At 34.5% G+C, this 17,928-nt stretch overlaps 3 protein-coding genes and 1 long non-coding RNA gene across 5 annotated transcripts; 2 read left to right on the top strand and 2 right to left on the bottom strand.

The window, feature by feature from the left end:
• Window positions 1-1,165: 1,165 nt before the first annotated feature.
• LOC140861693 (uncharacterized) lies at window positions 1,166-5,355 on the bottom strand. The gene is made up of 2 exons (XM_073264709.1): window positions 3,563-5,355; window positions 1,166-3,470 (listed from the first exon to the last, which is right to left on the bottom strand). Exons 1-2 carry the CDS (start codon window positions 4,607-4,609, stop codon window positions 1,380-1,382), a joined length of 3,138 nt encoding a protein of 1,045 aa, XP_073120810.1. The 5' UTR covers window positions 4,610-5,355; the 3' UTR covers window positions 1,166-1,379.
• An 885-nt stretch (window positions 5,356-6,240) lies between these two features.
• LOC140866944 (uncharacterized) lies at window positions 6,241-17,631 on the top strand. Its single transcript, XM_073272005.1, has 3 exons — window positions 6,241-6,252; window positions 16,703-16,792; window positions 16,894-17,631. The coding sequence occupies exons 2-3, from the start codon at window positions 16,736-16,738 to the stop codon at window positions 17,404-17,406; spliced, it is 570 nt and encodes a 189-aa protein (XP_073128106.1). The 5' UTR covers window positions 6,241-6,252; window positions 16,703-16,735; the 3' UTR covers window positions 17,407-17,631.
• On the bottom strand, window positions 6,979-8,523 carry LOC140867642 (uncharacterized). The gene is made up of 2 exons (XR_012145215.1): window positions 7,892-8,523; window positions 6,979-7,452 (listed from the first exon to the last, which is right to left on the bottom strand). It is a non-coding gene; the product is annotated as an uncharacterized lncRNA (long non-coding RNA).
• LOC140864624 (uncharacterized) lies at window positions 9,520-13,421 on the top strand. Of its 2 annotated transcripts, none has more exons than XM_073268910.1 (10): window positions 9,520-9,872; window positions 10,514-10,640; window positions 11,123-11,209; window positions 11,491-11,606; window positions 11,688-11,873; window positions 12,049-12,188; window positions 12,396-12,554; window positions 12,642-12,722; window positions 12,809-12,863; window positions 12,993-13,421. In XM_073268910.1, the coding sequence occupies exons 1-10, from the start codon at window positions 9,762-9,764 to the stop codon at window positions 13,176-13,178; spliced, it is 1,248 nt and encodes a 415-aa protein (XP_073125011.1). In that variant the 5' UTR covers window positions 9,520-9,761; the 3' UTR covers window positions 13,179-13,421. The 2 variants fall into 2 exon arrangements, with proteins under 2 accessions (XP_073125011.1, XP_073125010.1); XM_073268909.1 differs by having other exon boundaries at window positions 9,521-9,872; window positions 11,491-11,576; window positions 11,658-11,873.
• Window positions 17,632-17,928: the final 297 nt, after the last annotated feature.

Genomic DNA, 17,928 nt, shown 5'->3' with positions numbered 1-17,928 from the left:
ACTATATTTTGAATTTTTCCTTGCATACTTTATTCTTTAGTCAAAGGCTTTTTTTAATTTGATACTCAACATTTGAATAAAGACCTCTCTCATGTCAATATTTTTTTTTTTGTTATTTTAATTTTACAATTTCAAGAACAATATTAATCGTGCACTCAATTAATTAAATTTAATCTAACACATAAAAACAATAGCATCTTCTTCTTTTTCGAACAAAAAACAATAGCATCTTATGAAGACATAGTCAATAGAGAAATGTTTACTTTATTGCAAGTTGTGGTCAATTCAAGTGCCACTTATAAGCAAAGTTCATTAACTTATGTATTCTCTTTCGGACGTTTGAAAGTTATATAATGAGTTTTTTCCCCCCTCCCTCTAGCTTATTTATGGAATCAACAACACTCTTATAGAACAAGTTAGATGATCAATTATGTAATAAGGATCTCTTATTTGATCCGACTAATAAAAGTTATTTATTTTTATGCCAAAAATATTAATTTTTATTATAAATATGATTTTGATCGATCAATCGCATCTCATTTAAATAATTCTGTTAAACCATGCATCTTACAAGAGATCTATTATTATATAATATATCATATATGCTACAATATCATGCATCATATAGCACTATAAAAACTATCACTAGCTAATGGATTATATATTTTAAAAAAAATTATTGGGTATGTATGGATGATATGGACATATTTTGGTGCTTATGAGATAAGGATTTGAAGATAGTGCTAATTGAAGTAAATCCAAAGAAAAGGAATGTGATTTTTTAATATTTAGCTAATCAACCGATTGGACTTCCTCATGTTATGATTAATCATTCGTATTTAACATGTTTTATGCTAAAATAATAAGTATATATATAAAAGTTTGGATTATTGAATGTTCGTTAATTGTACGTAACATCCAATATCAATCTAAATTTCAAAGCACGAAGATGCAATTACCTAATCAATTAATTCAAGATTCTTGTCGTATTGTTTAAGAATCTTAAAACTAAATTATTAGTTATTTGGATATAACAATTACTAATTCTTGTATTGTGTATACACACTAACACACATTCAACACCCAAATCGAAGTGTGAGGAGTATTACTTTGATACATCGTATAGCGATTAAAACATACTTTCACGATTTAAATTCCCAAAAATTCTTTAGATTTTTTTTGTTAACAAGCATAAAAGTTCTTCGAGCTCGAGCAACTCAATCAGTCAGCTGATTCATTTATCAAGAATAACATGAACTGAACACTCGATCGAGCTAGAGCTTCGGCAAGATTACGAATTGAGTCGAGCTCAAACATAACACGGTTTTCGACTCAAAACCAACTCAATATATATGCACACTCTTAATGACTACAAAATATTATGTTTTCTTCCTATTCCCACTGCTACTAGCGCCTTTAGATCCCTCAGACATGAAGGCATCCACAGCTGCCAAGATTTGAACTTGTAGCTTGTGATTCTTTAGAGCTCCCCTCGCCTTCCGAACGACTTGCTGTTTCATAACCTTTCGTTCCGTCGGAGTAAGATTCTTGCACTTGCTTATTCCCTTCAGAAGTCCAACCACGTACTCGCCGCTCCCTCCAGCGCCCTTCTCGATCTTTACTAGCTTTTCGACGATTTGCAAACCAAACATCCGTTCCATGCATGTCTTGTTTCCCACTTCAACTATATCAAGAATGCAATGCACGCTTACTTCTCGGGTTTTAGGTGATTTGCTCTCCATTGAATGAACCAATCTCTCTAGAACACTTGCTTGGAGGATTTGGTTCAGGACTAATCCTCCACCAGAGCTGAAAAGCATGTTATGTAGAGTGGTGTATGCTGAATCTTGTAATTCGATGACCGTGCACTGCATCGTTTTCACGAGCTCGATGATGATATCGTGCTCAAGAAACTTCTTGATAAAGGGCTCACCCCCGGAGCAAGCGAGCTTCATCAGAAGGAAAGCAGATTCAGACTTGATTTGATCTTTTTGTGTGATTGGTCCATATTGGAGGAGTTCTGAAAGTCTTTTGATAAGGGGGCTGCGAATGATCATATCCCTTGTTTTTGTATCTTCGACCTTTTCGATTATCGGTACAAGATCTTGCATGGCTTCTAAAATCAGCTTGCTTTCACTGCTAAACAGATTTTGAATCAGATCTTCAAAAGTCTGTGGCTTTGGTGAGGGCACTGAAGTTTGGTCAGATAACACAAACTTTTCTAGCCGAAGCCTTGCTTGCCAAGGGAGTAAATTTAAGGTGCCGGCCCGAAGTGAACTACTGCCAGGACCTCCAAGCTCGTAAAATGCTTTTAACAAGACAATGGCATTGTTCTGAGCGACATCTGATCCGGTTTCGAGTAGTTTGATGAGGCTCTTGTCTATCCCGAAAGAGAACATTTTCTCCACAGCTTTCGATTTCCCAGATCTGGTTAAAGACATTAAAGTCGTAAAAACACTTTCGTGCCACTCCTCCGAAAGGGGAGAGAGCAGAATTACCAATTGACTCATGGGAATTCTTTGGAGAATTTCATCGGCAATCCTTTGGGTTCCAAACTCGGCAAGATTCGCTAGGACAGTTAAAATACTGGTTTGAATCAGAGGATCTTCGCAGGTTTCCAAAATATCTGCACATATATGTACTGTTTCTGTATTTTCAAGGGATGGGAAATAATCAAAATAATCAATCTTGGTAAAAACGTTCGTGATCGCGAATGCAGATGCTGCAACAAGATCCTGTGATCCGGAGGATATCAATATTGAAATCTTGGGTCCCAATATCTTGCAGAAGCTTACTCTGCTAGCTTCAAATTCAGAAATGGACATGCTCACTTCAAGGGCTTGAGTAATTGCTTCTAAGGTTATCACCGCTCGTTTTTCGTTGAATAGACCAAGAGAATGCTCAATCATCTGCTCAGCAACTATTTTAACTGTCTCCTTACCAAAAATAAAAAGCCATGGACTGACAAACGCAGTTTTGTCTGATCCTGAATCAGTCAGTAACATCTTAACCGAATCATTTGTCTTGCTATCAAGGTAAAGCGAAACCATGTCGTGTATTTGGTACGAGGAATCTGCATCGAGTTTAATCAGCAACGAGCTTTCAACGAGCTTACAAACTGTGAGAGAGAATAAAATATCCGGACCAAGAACCGACCAAATTGCTTCTAGACAAATTTCTGGGATCGGCTCTGCCCAAGAAAGCGAAGCTAAAGCAACAAAGAGTTTTTTGGAGTCTATAGGCATTGCATTTAAACTAAATTCTAATGAACCGAAAATGGTAACCGTGTTCTCAGCTTCTTTCTCATTCGCATATGATATCGGGCCGGGAGCACATTCTGCATATGTGGATAGATTTGAAATGGCCTTTTCCCATTTCTCTGATCTTGTTTCTTTTCTGAGAGCCTTACCCATTACAGCAACTGTCAAAGGATGGTGACCACATCGTTCAAGCAACCTCTCGGCCGCTTCCTATGTATAGGAGAAAAAAGTTCAAAAATATGAACTATGTTGGTTAAAATCGAATGTCAATAAACGAGCATAAATAGCAATAAAGGACATACCGGTAGCTCATCCACTCGAAGGAGACTATGGTAAAGGAGAATGCTCTTGCTTATTTCTCGAATATCATTTTTTCCTAACTCTATCCTTTCAGCTTCTGCTATCTCATACACAGATTCATTCCTAGTGGTAACCATGTACCTACAATCATTATCATACAACTTAGCAAAGCGTTCAACGATATCTTGTTCCCACACATCGTCTAGAAGTATCAAGATTCGCTTCCCATACAATGCTTCTTGAAGCAAGCAACTAACATACTCGAGATCTCTACAATCTTCATCTTTCATTTTCTTCCAAAAACCAATCTGCACCAGAAATTTACAAAGCTTTCTTGTCAATCGCCTCTGATATTCATCTTTATCACCATAACAAGAGACCCTACTGCAATATTGCCCAAATCCAAGTTCAACTGCTCCATCCACAAATTGTGAAGGGAGATCCGAAGCTACTTGACGAGCTAAACATGATTTCCCAATACCAGATAGCCCAACAACTAGAACAACACGACGAGGGCCATCTTGCTCAAGTAAACCTCTAATATAATCACATTTATTGGAAATCGGGTAGCCATGATCTGAGCATACTTTTAATCTGATAGGAATGTTTCTTGCCGTATTTTCTATCACATTTTCAACATTCTCAGTCAATATCTGAGATTCAAGCCACCAATTCAAGTCATGCCTCATTGAGGTCAATATCTTCCCAAGTGGATCCCCTATCATAGAGTTCCAAATTATTTTCGTAAAATTTTTAGCTTTGCTTCTAGACACGGCTCTTCTAGCTTTCACTATATTTGGATGCAGACGATCGATGAGGCTATTCAAACTTTGGATTTGTCGGTCTAATTGCGGACTGTGAAGCTTGTGGGAATGCTTTTGCTTAACACGGCGTGCCAAAGTCTCAAGCTCGTATACAAACTCCTCTAGACCTCGAACCCTCTTAGGAGCTTCATCAAGATCCCTTGAAGCCTGCTCCATCGCCCCAATTGCTGACACCATGCTCGAGACAATCTGAGTCACCGAGGAAATAACTTGCAGAGCATCCATTTTATACCAAACCTACCAGTCCCACCAAATCAACTGTCTTTCTGATTCAAAATCATGTTATGACTTATAACCATTTGGATTGGTAGAGAAAGAACTACCGATTCATTAAGAACTTCACCCCTGACCGAATCATCAAAAAACAGAGCTTTATAGTGATTCAAGCTCTCCAAGAAACAATATGCAACGTTAAAATCAGGCCTGAAAAACCATTTATGATTTGAAGCTCAAACTTGACTCAATCAAATCCACGAACTTCGAACTCTTATTAAATGCTCCACAACACCCAATTTTCAATCTTTATGAATACCCTTTGCACATAAATCATTAAATTGCCATTGGGGAATCAAGAAACTCAATCTCTGAAAGCCAGACATGAACAACAACATTCTGAGCCAATAAACTCAAGCCAACATCATATGAAACATCTTGAACCCGAAAAACCACAAAATATTCCATAAACAGCATAGATTATCCGATGATTTCCAGTTTTATTACCTTACTACACTTCCAAGAAAGACTTCCTTTTGTCATCCTCCATCTTGAGGTAAATTCCACTAGCTTCAGTGTTAAAGCTGAAGTACCGGATTCAAGGTTGTTTGATCCCTGAAAAACAGTTGTTGGGACTTGGGATCTACGTTGACCACAAAAATTTTAGTGGGTTTTTTGTGTTGAATTAAATGATTCGTGATGTAAAACGACTTGGTCTAATTTTGACAAGAATGGTAAATTAAAAAAACGCAGTTGGTACTCGGTAGTGTAATCTTTCTTCTTCTACTAATACTACTTTTTTTGACATGTATATAGCTTAATCTTTCTATCGTTCACATGAGTGAAGGGGTTTGACTATGATAAAATAAATTCTTAACTAAAATTCGATTATAATATCAAAAAGAATATATTGGCGAATTTGGCGTATTCATTAAAATGAAAATACAATTTTTTATTTGTCCATAATAATAATAATAATATAGAATTTTTTGTCAATGTACATATTTGATACGGTGAAGTAGAATAATGCTAAATGTACAATGATATTTACAGCAATTACATTGTACAATGATATTTAGTGAATGATTCATAATGTCTTTTTTAGTAACATCCATATGAATTGTGATTCATGATTAACTAAATCATGGTTGTAGTTTATTGTAACCTATAGTGTGAATATGCATATTGGAAGATGGAATTGAACTTTTTTTAGGTGAAATACAACATGTTTTTTATGATTATGGATTTAAGAGGCAGTATTAAGGTTAGTTTGAGTTGTACTATTCCAAGGATGATCCAATGGATATAAAAAGAATCGTATATTTTTTTTCATGTGATGAAATGTGACGGTTCAACATTTGATCAATTTACCATCATTTGATCTACTCTTGAAATATTCGAATAAATCATGTTAAATCATTATCATCATTTCAAGGGTTGTGGGATATGTTTATGAAAAATGCGATGGACTTTTTACAGCAATTTAAATTAATATTTTTTGCCAAATGGACTCACTAATCACTATAGAAGGGTTCACGATTCCTAGCAATGGCCAATGATCAGCTACTATATTCTCTGAAGTCGACAAGTGAATGAAGCTGCTACAACTATCAATCTCGAACAGTTGGAGGTGTGCTTCATGCATTTCTTGATATCATAGGTGGAGGAAGAGATTTACTACAAAGCTAAAAACTTGAGATTATGTATATATTACTAATTCCAGCTATCTTTCGTTTTTCTTTCATGGCTCATAGCATGTTTAAATCCATTATTGGTGTTTGATTCATGTCAGGTCACTGCAGGAAGCCACCTTTGTGTAGTCGGAGCTGTTTTAGGTCTGATCAGAAGTGGAAGAATGAGTTTCTTTGGTTCAATTCTTGTCTTCTGGGGTATATGTAAGGGAATTTTTGTGGGAAAAAATGCGATGCTAATATGTTCTGCGGGAGCTTGTTGCATATGTCCAATTATGATTTTTGTTATGGTTATCGCTTTCCGTTCTATAAGAAGGGATGTGAGAGAACTTATCAGAAGCTGCAAATCCCAGAAGATTGCTGAACTTCTGAGAACTGGTTCTAAAGTAAAGTACAAATAATGAGTTTAGTTCTAGTCTTCTAGATCAACCGATTATTTTTCTGTTTTTCATTACTCTTGTGTCCATTCTTTAGTTTCGGAATTAGAGCAAATTGTTTGCTGTTTTTGGAGTATCATTTTGATGTTTCTTGGAAGACTACTATTCCAATATTTTGATGCTAATTCTGAAACAGGAACATTCATTGACATAATTGTGAGATGGTGAGAAACTTGAGCTGGTAACTTCTTCCTTGAGAGAAGTGATTGTTATAGACTGAGACAAAGGCTCTCCTTCTGATTTGAGGATGCACTTGAATTCAATTCTGAACTAATTCACAAGATTCTGAATCTCCAAAAATGCTTCAACACAACCATTGAATTTCATTCTCAAGTGCCTCGACACAAACTAGACTTTTCACAAGAGTAACATACCAAGTTTGACTCAATCATTCACGAGCATAAAAGTCTCATGAAGTGTTTTTCATTCTTTACAAAAGATGAAACAAAATATCAAAAGGTATGCAGAAACTTGAATTTAGCTCCCAACTTTGCTCAAAGGACAAGCAGACTGTTCGTACTATCCATCCAATCAGCGTAAACACGACTTATCTTTTCAATATTCCACTTCATAAAAGGCGTCTCGCCTTCAGATTGCACCTTGCGAGCAGTCTCAAGTGTTATTTCAGATATTGTTGCTTCATCTTTGGGTTGTGAAGTCCGAAGTTTCAACCTAGATGAAGTATAGCCATGTATAGGGACTGCATGGGAACTGATCTTCTTAAGTTCTGTCCATCCAAGCCAGCAACAACAAATGGGAAGAAAGTTCAGTTATGGTTACAAGAAATACCTTTAACTAGCAGAATATGCAAACTTTCAATCTACATAGAAGATGTAACACCAAATATAGCCAAAGAAGTGTGTGTGTATGTCATAAAGTTTCAAATAGCTGTCTAATCGTAATAAAGTGTATATAAATATATAGGATTCTCATAGTTTTAGGGCCATATGTGATCTCAGTTCATCAAGAATTTTGAACAACCCCATCCAACATGATAAGATCTTTCACCACAACTTCCTCTGTGTAAGCTTCAACCTCAACTTATCTTTCACAACACTATTTAAAACATGCATAAGAGATCAAGATCAAATAACTAATCCAGTCAAGAATTTAGAACAAGATGCACAAATGCGATGAATTCAAGCAAAGAACAAACGGAAAACCACCTGCATTTCCATGAGCAAAGATACATTTCACCCCATAAGGGCAGTTGCCAAATTTCTCCCACGTGTTACAGAGCTTCATCTTTTGAAAGATTCCCCTTTCATGATATTCAACAGTATTCAAGCTCTTGCGTTCAACACCATCACATCCATGAAAAAATTGACATTTATCACCATACGGGCAGATCTTCCTATTTGAAAACCAACGGCATTTTTTTATTTTACCAACATTACAATTTCTGTTATCTGAATGGCAACCATTACGATCAGGGTCGAGTCCAGAGGAAGTAGGGTTACGAATTCCTCTTATTGCACGAGCAAAATGACATTTTTCACCATGACAGCACCTACCATTTTGGTACTGCCAGCAAGAATGTGGTTTGAAAGGGACGGTGAGTTTTGAACATGGGTTTTGAGTTCTCATAGCGACACAAAATCTTGGTTTCCCGAAATGATGAAGCTCGGAATTAGATTGATCGGCAGAAAAATGTTGGCGATGAAATCTTGATCGAGGTTTGCGACCAAATTAATTCATCGTGTCGTACATGTATACAAAATCAAGAAAATGGGATTAGCTCAAAATGAAGTTTTTAGAGTGAAATCGATGGTTCCATCGCCAAATATTTGGGAGTGGATTTGAGAAGCTCTCTACGCTAATGTGATGAAAAGTGAGACCGAACAAGAATTTAAACATTGGGCAGTTCCGCAGCATGAGAGCTTGAAAAAGTGTGTAAAATTTAGGGGAAATTACAATTTTGGTCGATATTTTTTAGTGTTGTAATTTTGGTATTTTATATTTTTATATTTCAGTTTTAGCCTATCATGTTTCGATTTTAGAAATTTAGTCATTTTTTTTTTCGAAAATGGTTATGTGATACTGTATATGTTAGCTTCACTTCGAAAAAATGATTAAAATTAAAAAAAAAAAATTCGACTAAAAATGTAATCTACAAAACATAAATGATCGAAATCGCAAAATAACAAATAAATAAACATAAAAAACAATATTACCTAAATTTTGACAGCAAATGGCGACGGCTACTTAAACAAATTTTCGTTTCTCGATTTACCAAAATCTAGTATATAATTAATGGAAACGAAAAAACTCAAATATTTTAAATTATATTCAAATTTTACGTTTCGATTACGCAACGAGAAGAACATCATGCCCAACATGGCAAGACAAGAGATTGGTAAGAAAGAAATAAGAAACGAAAAAAATCACGCATATGGAAGAAATTGCACCAAGAAGTATATATTTATTTTCACAAGTTTGGCGGAGGAATTTGCATTTCACGTCGAGTATTTCTGTTAATAGGTTTTGGTCAAATTTTAACTCCTCAAAAAAGATTTTATTATATTAATATTTTCTTAAACCCTTTTTTCAAAAATATATGTTAAAATATAATTGTTCTTTTGTTAGTGTCATTTCTTCTGTTTTTTTAATCCCTCGTTATATTTTGATTTATTCCTCTTCTTTTATTATATATATATATATATATATATATATATATTATTTTTTAGCATAAATAACTCTGAGTCTAAGAAATTTTCTTGTATATTGTATGATGAACAAAACGTAAAAATGAAAATAAAATAATAAAAAATAAAAAAAGAAAAGGGGAAAATGCTTACAAGTTACAACACAGCAGTGGAATTGGAATATCAAAATTTCAACCCTTCCATCCACTGTACTTTAGCTGGTGCAGTTGTTCGAGCTCCAATTCAATCCCGATTCCTTGTTTCGCATCTCGTGCTGGAAGTAGAATCAGATCGTGAAGCCATTTTCATTCCAGCATTTCTGGTTTCCAAGGAAGAAAACCCTAGATTCTTCTTATGAATTAAGCTTTCAGGCAGATACATACAGAGAGGGATGTCTCTAACGAGGGTGAAGATGTCGGAGGAAGTGTGGTTGACGTGTCTGACCCATGCATTGTCAACCGAGACCGAGGAGATCATGGGCCTTCTTCTTGGTGACATCAAGGTTTGTTTGTTTTTTCACAATTTTTTTGGTGGGTTTTTTGCTTTTAGCTGTATACCAAATTGATGTTATAGGTAAAGATTGTATTTTTTTGGTGCTTTACTGCTGGGTTCCCTAATTCTTGTTTCACAGCTTTTTCTTTCGGTGTTTTTGATGATTGAAGTAGAGTCATTGAGTGAATTTGGGATTTGATTTTTAGAAAGATGATAGATTTATTTGCCATGTGGTTGTATATGTGTTCATAGCATAGAATTTGAAGGCAATCAGGAGTTGCTTTTTTATATACTTCTGAGCTCTGCATAAGTCTACCCTTCGATGCAAATTCTGTTTCAAAACAGGGGTTATTACACTTTGTTTTGGTTTGAAATACTGCCAATTTGTCCCCCGCGATGCTCTGAATTATATTACCAGACAAGGAAAATTTCTTCTTTTTACCATCTATATGTCTGTGACTGGATGTTTGTAATGGTTGTAACTGCATCTGCTGACTCATGGTGTCGACCCTTTCTCTGTAAAATTTACTTAGTTGAAGTCTAAATGCAATTCCAGTTATTATTTATTTATGTTTTTGCAAGCACCATAGAATTTTATGTGCTTCTTGCTTTTTTTTTTTTTGAACATTTTTACTTCTTGTTTCTGTTCAGCATTCAAGGAATGGTAATGTAACGGCATATATATGGGGAGCTCTGCCACAGCCCCGTTCTGATCGGCAGAAAGACAGAGTAGAGACTAATCCGGAGCAGCTGACTGCTGCATCAGCTCAAGCTGAAATATCCTTTCTTCAATTTTAATATCACTGATCGCATGAATCTCAATGGGTGGTATTACAAAGAACTTTGAGTTTCCTTTATTTGTTGAATCTTTCAATGTCACAAGCAATGGAGTTTCCTATGTTCCCAGAATTATTCCAGAGGGAAAAACTCGTAGTTATTGCAGCTGTTTTCTTAAATGACATCTGCGTGTATAATTTTTTTAAAAGAAAATATACCTTTCAAATGGCATGTAAGTCAACATTGGCCCGTTTCTATTTCACATTTATAAGAAATGTCTGGACCTTTGTTTTCTCTAGCTGGTTTTTTAAGTTCTGTTAGATTTACTAAAGCAGGATGTTGATTTCATCTAACAAACAGATTGTTATAGCCTTTACTGTGCCACTTATAGGCGATTTTTTTGGTTGTGGCTCTTAGCGCCTATCAGCTTACACATTACATTTTGTGATTATAAATTACTTTGTAAATTAACTCCATAGCACAGAATGACTATAGCGACAGGCACTACGACCAGAGTGATTGGTTGGTATCATTCCCATCCTCATATCACAGTACTCCCTTCTCATGTTGGTGAGTTTTAATTTGGTACAAAATTATAAATGGTTCTGTTGTAATGTTTTTGGTTTTTCATTTAGTGATTTTCATCGAGTGGATGGAGTGATTATATCCGAAAAGCAATAGTAATTCCACAATGATCTTCACGTGGGTTTACCATTGCCAGTATGTTGACAAATTGCTAATTTATGCTGGAAAATAGTGTGATTTTCAAGTTTTAGTCATAATGGAGATAATTTATTTTGTCATTTGTTTCCGAGCATTGTTTATTAAGTTAATGAATCTCAACTTTGTAGATGTTCGGACTCAAGCTATGTATCAACTATTGGATTCTGGATTTGTGGGGTTGATATTTTCTTGTTTCAGTGAAGATGCCCAAAAGGTTTGGGTGAATCAGATGGTCCATGAGAAAGTAACTCTGCTAAATTTTCCGTTCAATGTTTAACTCAAATATTTATTATAGGTTGGAAGAATTCAAGTAACTGCATTTCAGTCTTTAGATGGAAAACAGAATCACGTGTTGAGACCTGTTTCAGTCTCCCATGTGCTTAAAAGTTCGGTCATAGATGTTGAATCATCTTTAAGTTCCTCAGACACAACGGTTAAATTTGGCTCTGCCAAAGGAGAAAATTTAGAACAAGACACTGGTGATTCAAGAGCAACTGCGACAACCTTTAAGGTAAAGCTAAATCATCACGGATTGGTTGTTTTTTTTTCCACTCGTCTTCTACTTTGTGACTTCTTGATGAGTTTGTATGTTCAAAATTTATATGTTCGGTTTAAGGGCTATTAAACCGATATTCTTAGAATCAATTGGCTCGAGTTGACTGCTGATACGTTTTGATTGGCTCTAGGGAGGACTCTTATTGAATGATTCCAGAACGGGAAATAATTCCCATGTCAACAGTTTAAATGATGCAATCCATGATTTAGATCCAATGGATATGTCAGAAGGTATGCAAGAAGCGATGCATCTGTCAAGTTTGGAGATGAGGTAATGTGAGTATGTCCCAAGTCATTATATTTTCAATGTAAACCGAATCCGAAAGTATAATGTTTTGAGGATGACATCTCTCAACCACCTTTCAAGGCAAGGGGCGGCCTGATTTGAATTTGTTGTATTACGACAGTTCAGTGAATTTTATCTAGTGGCCTAAGTCTATATTTTGTTGATTTTTGTTGATCTTATGTTTTCGGGCAGTGGTGCAGAATTTGTCAGAAAGGAAATCCCTCTTCTTGTTTTGCCTTCTTCGGCCCTTCTTGATCTTGATTCCCCTCTGTCATCATTTACAAATCTTCAACGAGTGCTATATGAAGAGGAGAGAAGTGCGTATAACCAATCGTTGATGCAAAACAGGAGGTGATATTGATGTGTTGCTGTTTCTTCTCTTAACTCAGCATTTTGTATTGCCGTTTTTTACCATATAATTTCAATGCATCTCTGTAGGGATGGTAAAGTTCACCCCCTTTCTTTCATTCATCACACATCGACTTATCAAGCTTCCATTTGCAAAATGATTGAATATTGGTATGAAATTAAACGGCCTGTCTTTTCCCTTAGCAATGATAGCTTGGTGTCTTACTAACAATCGTCTTGTTTCGCAAAATCTGCAGCTTGAGTCCTGCCATGAGTGCTCTCCAAGATCGCTTGAGAGAGAATGAAATTCAGGTAACATGTCTGCTGAATTACTGTGCCATATGCAGATTTAGTATGAGATGATCAGACAACTGCCTTTATGAATGAAAATTTTCAAGTGTCCCTAGATTTTATTTTCTATAAATTTTTTTGCTCAAGCAGCTGAAACTGCTGGGTGAAGAGGCCAAGATCTTGGAGTCTGAGCTTTCGGCTGGAAGCAAATCAAATTCAACCCTGCCTCGTTCTCCATCTCACGGTGTTGCCTCGTCTGCGCACAAAGACCTGTACCCCGTGGACACGACCCTTGTCAAAAACAACGCTGGCAGCCGTAGCAGAAGAGGATCGTAGCTCCACACTGGACTTTATTATGACTATGTATTATGCTTTGCCCCTTTTTTGCTTCAATTGACACCTCCTTTTTTCCGCTGTTCCTTGTTTTACGCCAAAATCATGCAGATTTTTGTACTTTTTGTCTTCCCCTGAAAGCAGGTTTATATGTTGCTCCAGCTTATATTTGTGTATATCATATGTTTTCTGTTATGAAGTGAACCAATGGATAATCTTTATGGGTGTATCGCCCACTTTCATTTATCAAGATGTTCAAAGAAATCCCGGTATCGCGCCTAGGAGTGACCGGAACATCCATTCCCGGTCGACAGTTGGCGGTAAAAGAGAACCTTCTATGCTACACGGGGAGTTTTACGTCTCTATATGGTGTACAAATTGCTAATATGACGATGATGGTGTTTATGGTTTGTTTATTCAACCATATCATATACCAAGTCGAATTCAAATACTGTGTGTTTAGTAGAAAAATAACATTTGGGCCTCACATCACTATCCATTTGTCTCGTATGCCAAAAAAAAATTGGACAAATTGCAATTCCGTATGACTTGTACTTAAAAAGGAGAAAAAAGGAAAAAAAAAAGTTGAACAAATATTATATTTCATGTAATTTTGAAACAAAGCACGTATATATTATTGTAAACAAATGTTACATTACGTATTCAGTCTCGATTTTTTCTCTATAAATGCGGAAATTAGTTGTGGCAAGTTTTTAATTTGTGCCACTTTGACACAATATGCAATGCCACAAAGATAGATCTACTTGGTTCTGAAATAATTTCAACGTGTACAACAGACAAATAGGGTGTATTTTGTAGAGATTTATTGTTTTTTTAAATGATAGATTTTTGTGGAGTTGATGGATTTTTATCGACTTTTATAAAATCTTACAGACTTTTAAAGATTTTCAGATAAATTTTGACATATTTGATTTTCATGACTTTTATTAACATTTGTAAACTTTTTCTAGAACCCTATGAATTTTGTAATATATGATTTTGATTTTGATTTATTTCTTAGAATTATTAATCGCGTGTCAATAACTTCGATTTATATTTTTTTAAAATTAAAATAATTATGTTTCTTTAAAAAAAATTATCTATCAATGTAATAATTTTTACTTATCAATTTAATTCACAAAAATCGATTAGTATTAAATTTATTGTAATTAAGAAATTAACATAATTCTATAAAATTTGAATATATTTAATTTTATATAGTATTCTTATTTATATAATATATATATATACACAAACACGCACTCACACATTCGTGTTAATAAATTTTTAAAACTTCGTTAATATATTAAGTTAATATATATGAATCATATACATCTTAATATATATATATATATATATATATATATATATATATATATATAAAGGTGAATAAAATCACTGTCGAAAATTTTTGAGTTATAATAAAAATTAAGCTAAATATTTAAAAAAATATTAAAATAATAATGAATTATTATAATCATAAAAAATAATTATTGTTATTTTAATTTATCATCAATAAAATATTATAATTTTTTGTCCTATATTATAATATTTATTTAAATTATTTAATAAATATGATTTTAAATCTCATGAGGTTTTGTAATTAAATTTTGAAAAATTATGAATGATAAAAAAATTTATTTTATTTTAGAAATAGAAAAATATGTTTGTATATATATTATTTTTAGGAAAAATTGTAATTTTGATCCTTTATGTTTGTCACTTTGCGATTTTGGTCCTTTATGTTTTCATATTTCAGTTTTAGTACTCCTGCATGTTTCGATTTTTGGTAATTTCAGTCATTTTTATTCGAAAATGCTTACGTGACACTATACACGTCAGCTCCACATCAGCATTGCATTGATGACACATCAGCGTCACATCAGAAAAAGGACTAAAATTGCAAAAAAAAATAAAGATAAACGGACTAAAACTGAAATCTGAAAATATAAAAACCAAAATCGCAAAGTGACAAACATACCGGACTTAAAAAGCAATTTTTCCAAAAATAATTATTGACTTTTTATTATTGTACCTTATGCTTTAATTATTGTACTTAATAGATATGAAGTTTTTAAAAATCTATTGACATTTTGAATACCTCTAAAAACTAAACTTTTATATAGTTTTTAAAAGTCAAGTTTAAATAGCACATGATTTCTTAAAACTCATTTTGAATATCACTAAAGTTTTATAAAATATATAAAAATCTAGATCGAATACTTTTAAACTCCACAAAAATTATTAAAAATTTAAAACGAATACATCTCCTAAACCTGTGATGCAACCCTTTGTGCATACTGCATACTAACAAATTTAATTTTGGAGGGCTATAGAATGAGCTGTCCTAATAATAGGAAGGAGACTTTCTAGACCACTCTTTTCTTCTCCCGATCACTTTTATATTATGTTTTTATTACTTTATTATTTTATTACATTAATCTGTATTTCGAAGTCACCAGTAGTTGATTTTTTTTTTCTTTTCTCGATCACTTTATATAAATTATTATTATTTTTATTATTTTATCACATTAATCTACATTTCGAAGTTACCAGTAGTTTATTTTTTTCTTTTCTTTTTTGAGACTAGAAGCTACCAGTAGTTATTTATATTTTAAATATATATTCAATTTCTAGCAGTTTCATCATTTAATGCATCATATTGTCCTAACTTTTTATTAAAGTATATATATACGTACAAAACCCACTTTAATATGATTGTTTTTTTCTCAAATAGCCCTTTTAGTACCTTTGGCGCATTAAGCTACGGTTTTATATTTAGTGTTTTAATGTAAAATGTATAATTTGTGCATAAACAATATGAATGTGGCATGTATGTCCTTTTAGTTACGATTTCCATCAAACATGAATATATAGTTGTTCTTGTCATGTTCCAAATTACTCAGACCTCACCTTCGTCTTCGTTTGAAGAAAATTGCTAATTCAAGTGTTACGCGAGTTTACTATAAATAAATATGAATCATTTTCTAGTTTGTAACCAATGTGAAAATCATTTGAATTTTAATTAATTAGAGCTCGATCAAATATGTATCCAACGCTTAGTGGTAGAAAGATTGATGAAAGTTATATAGCAAGAAGGCGATAAATTCAAAAGCATTTAGACAAATATTCAAACAAATCTTGTTACCATTCCAATTTCCAATGTAGTTTATAATTTCCAGCAGCAAAATATGATATTTAATATTTAACCACACGAATCAATGTAAAAATAAAATATAAAAAATTAAAACTAGAGAATCGTACATACGTGGCCCTATAGGCCTTCGCACAAAAATAATGAACATATAAAAATTTCATAAAATAAAATTTGGGTAAATATTTTAATTTAAGGAGCCGTAATGCTGCATGGGCACGTGGCCTTTACACGCGTCGTGAAAATCAGACACTTGGCATCTTCCTCCCTTCCTCCCAACTCTATATAAACCATTTTCCACTATTATGAATATCATTCAAAAATCTTGCATTGTACTCTCAAAATCAAAATACCCACTTCGAATCTTTGATAGTTTTCTGTTTGTGAAGTAATCCCTCGATCGGAAATGGCATCCAACGACGATATCAACTACAAAGCCGGCGAAACCAAGGGCCAAGCTCAGGTATTTTGATCATTTCTTGTTCTTGGATCATCATTTCATTGGATTTGGTGTTGTGAATTGTGATATTTAATGAGATTATAAATATAAATTTGTCATTACAGGAGAAGATTGGACATGGAGTCGACGCGGTGAAGGACAACGCGGAGGGAGCGAAAGAGAACACCGGAAACTTCTTCACCTCCGCCAGAGACAAGGCGTGGGACACGGCGGTAGCCGGCAAGGACAAGGTGACCGGCGCCGGCCAAGCCGCCATGGACAAGACTTGTGACACGACGGAGTACGCCAAGGACAAGGTTACCGGCGCCGGCCAAACCGCCAAGGACAAGACTTGGGACACGTCGGAGGCCGCCAAGGATAAGGTGACCGGCGCCGGACAAGCCGCCAAGGACAAGACTTGCGACACCACACACGCCGCCAAGGACAAGAGCAGCGATGCAGCTCATACCACCAGGGATCACGCTTCCGGCGCGGCGGAGTACGGCAAGGAAACGGCCGAGTCCGGCAAGGACAAGGGCGGCAACATCTTGCAGCAGACTGGTAATAAGGTGAAGGAGGTGGCGGGGGGAACCGCCGATGCGATTAAGAACACTTTGGGAATGGGTGGGGAGAAGTAAAAAAGCCCACCAATGAATTTGACTATTTATTGTTATTTGATTTCGTTTTGGTTTTTCTAATTTGGTCTGTTTTTGAGTCAAATGTTTTCACTTTGGAAACATATATAAATATTGTATATGAGGAAAGTCTCATCCCTTGGAATATGTTCGAGGGCATGTTTCCTCTTTTGATTCTGTAATTTGGTGCATTCAGTAATAATATAAAAAAATCTACTTTCTTATTTATATATATATTTCTGAATATTAGGTTGAAATTTGCCGAGTAATCCAATTCGACTGTAAAATATGTTCGTTTGATATTTTTCAATTCGTAGTAAATGGTGAACTTATATATTCATAATATATATCGTCCCTGAGATTCTCATGGACGATGAGAAGATACAATTTTTATTTTGTTATGATACAATCCTTAACCACTTAAGGAGGATTCTTATTTTGTTTTATGCAATGCGATGATACAAGTTATAACAGTAGTGAATATAAATAACTACTTCCTTCGTTTCAAATTGTTTTTTTTTAATA

Source organism: Henckelia pumila, chromosome 4, assembly GCF_033568475.1.
Source record: "Henckelia pumila isolate YLH828 chromosome 4, ASM3356847v2, whole genome shotgun sequence".
Classification (NCBI taxonomy): domain Eukaryota; kingdom Viridiplantae; phylum Streptophyta; class Magnoliopsida; order Lamiales; family Gesneriaceae; genus Henckelia; species Henckelia pumila.
The sequence above is the reverse complement of the archived record's forward strand: the minus strand, read 5'-3'. Positions and strand labels throughout refer to the sequence as shown.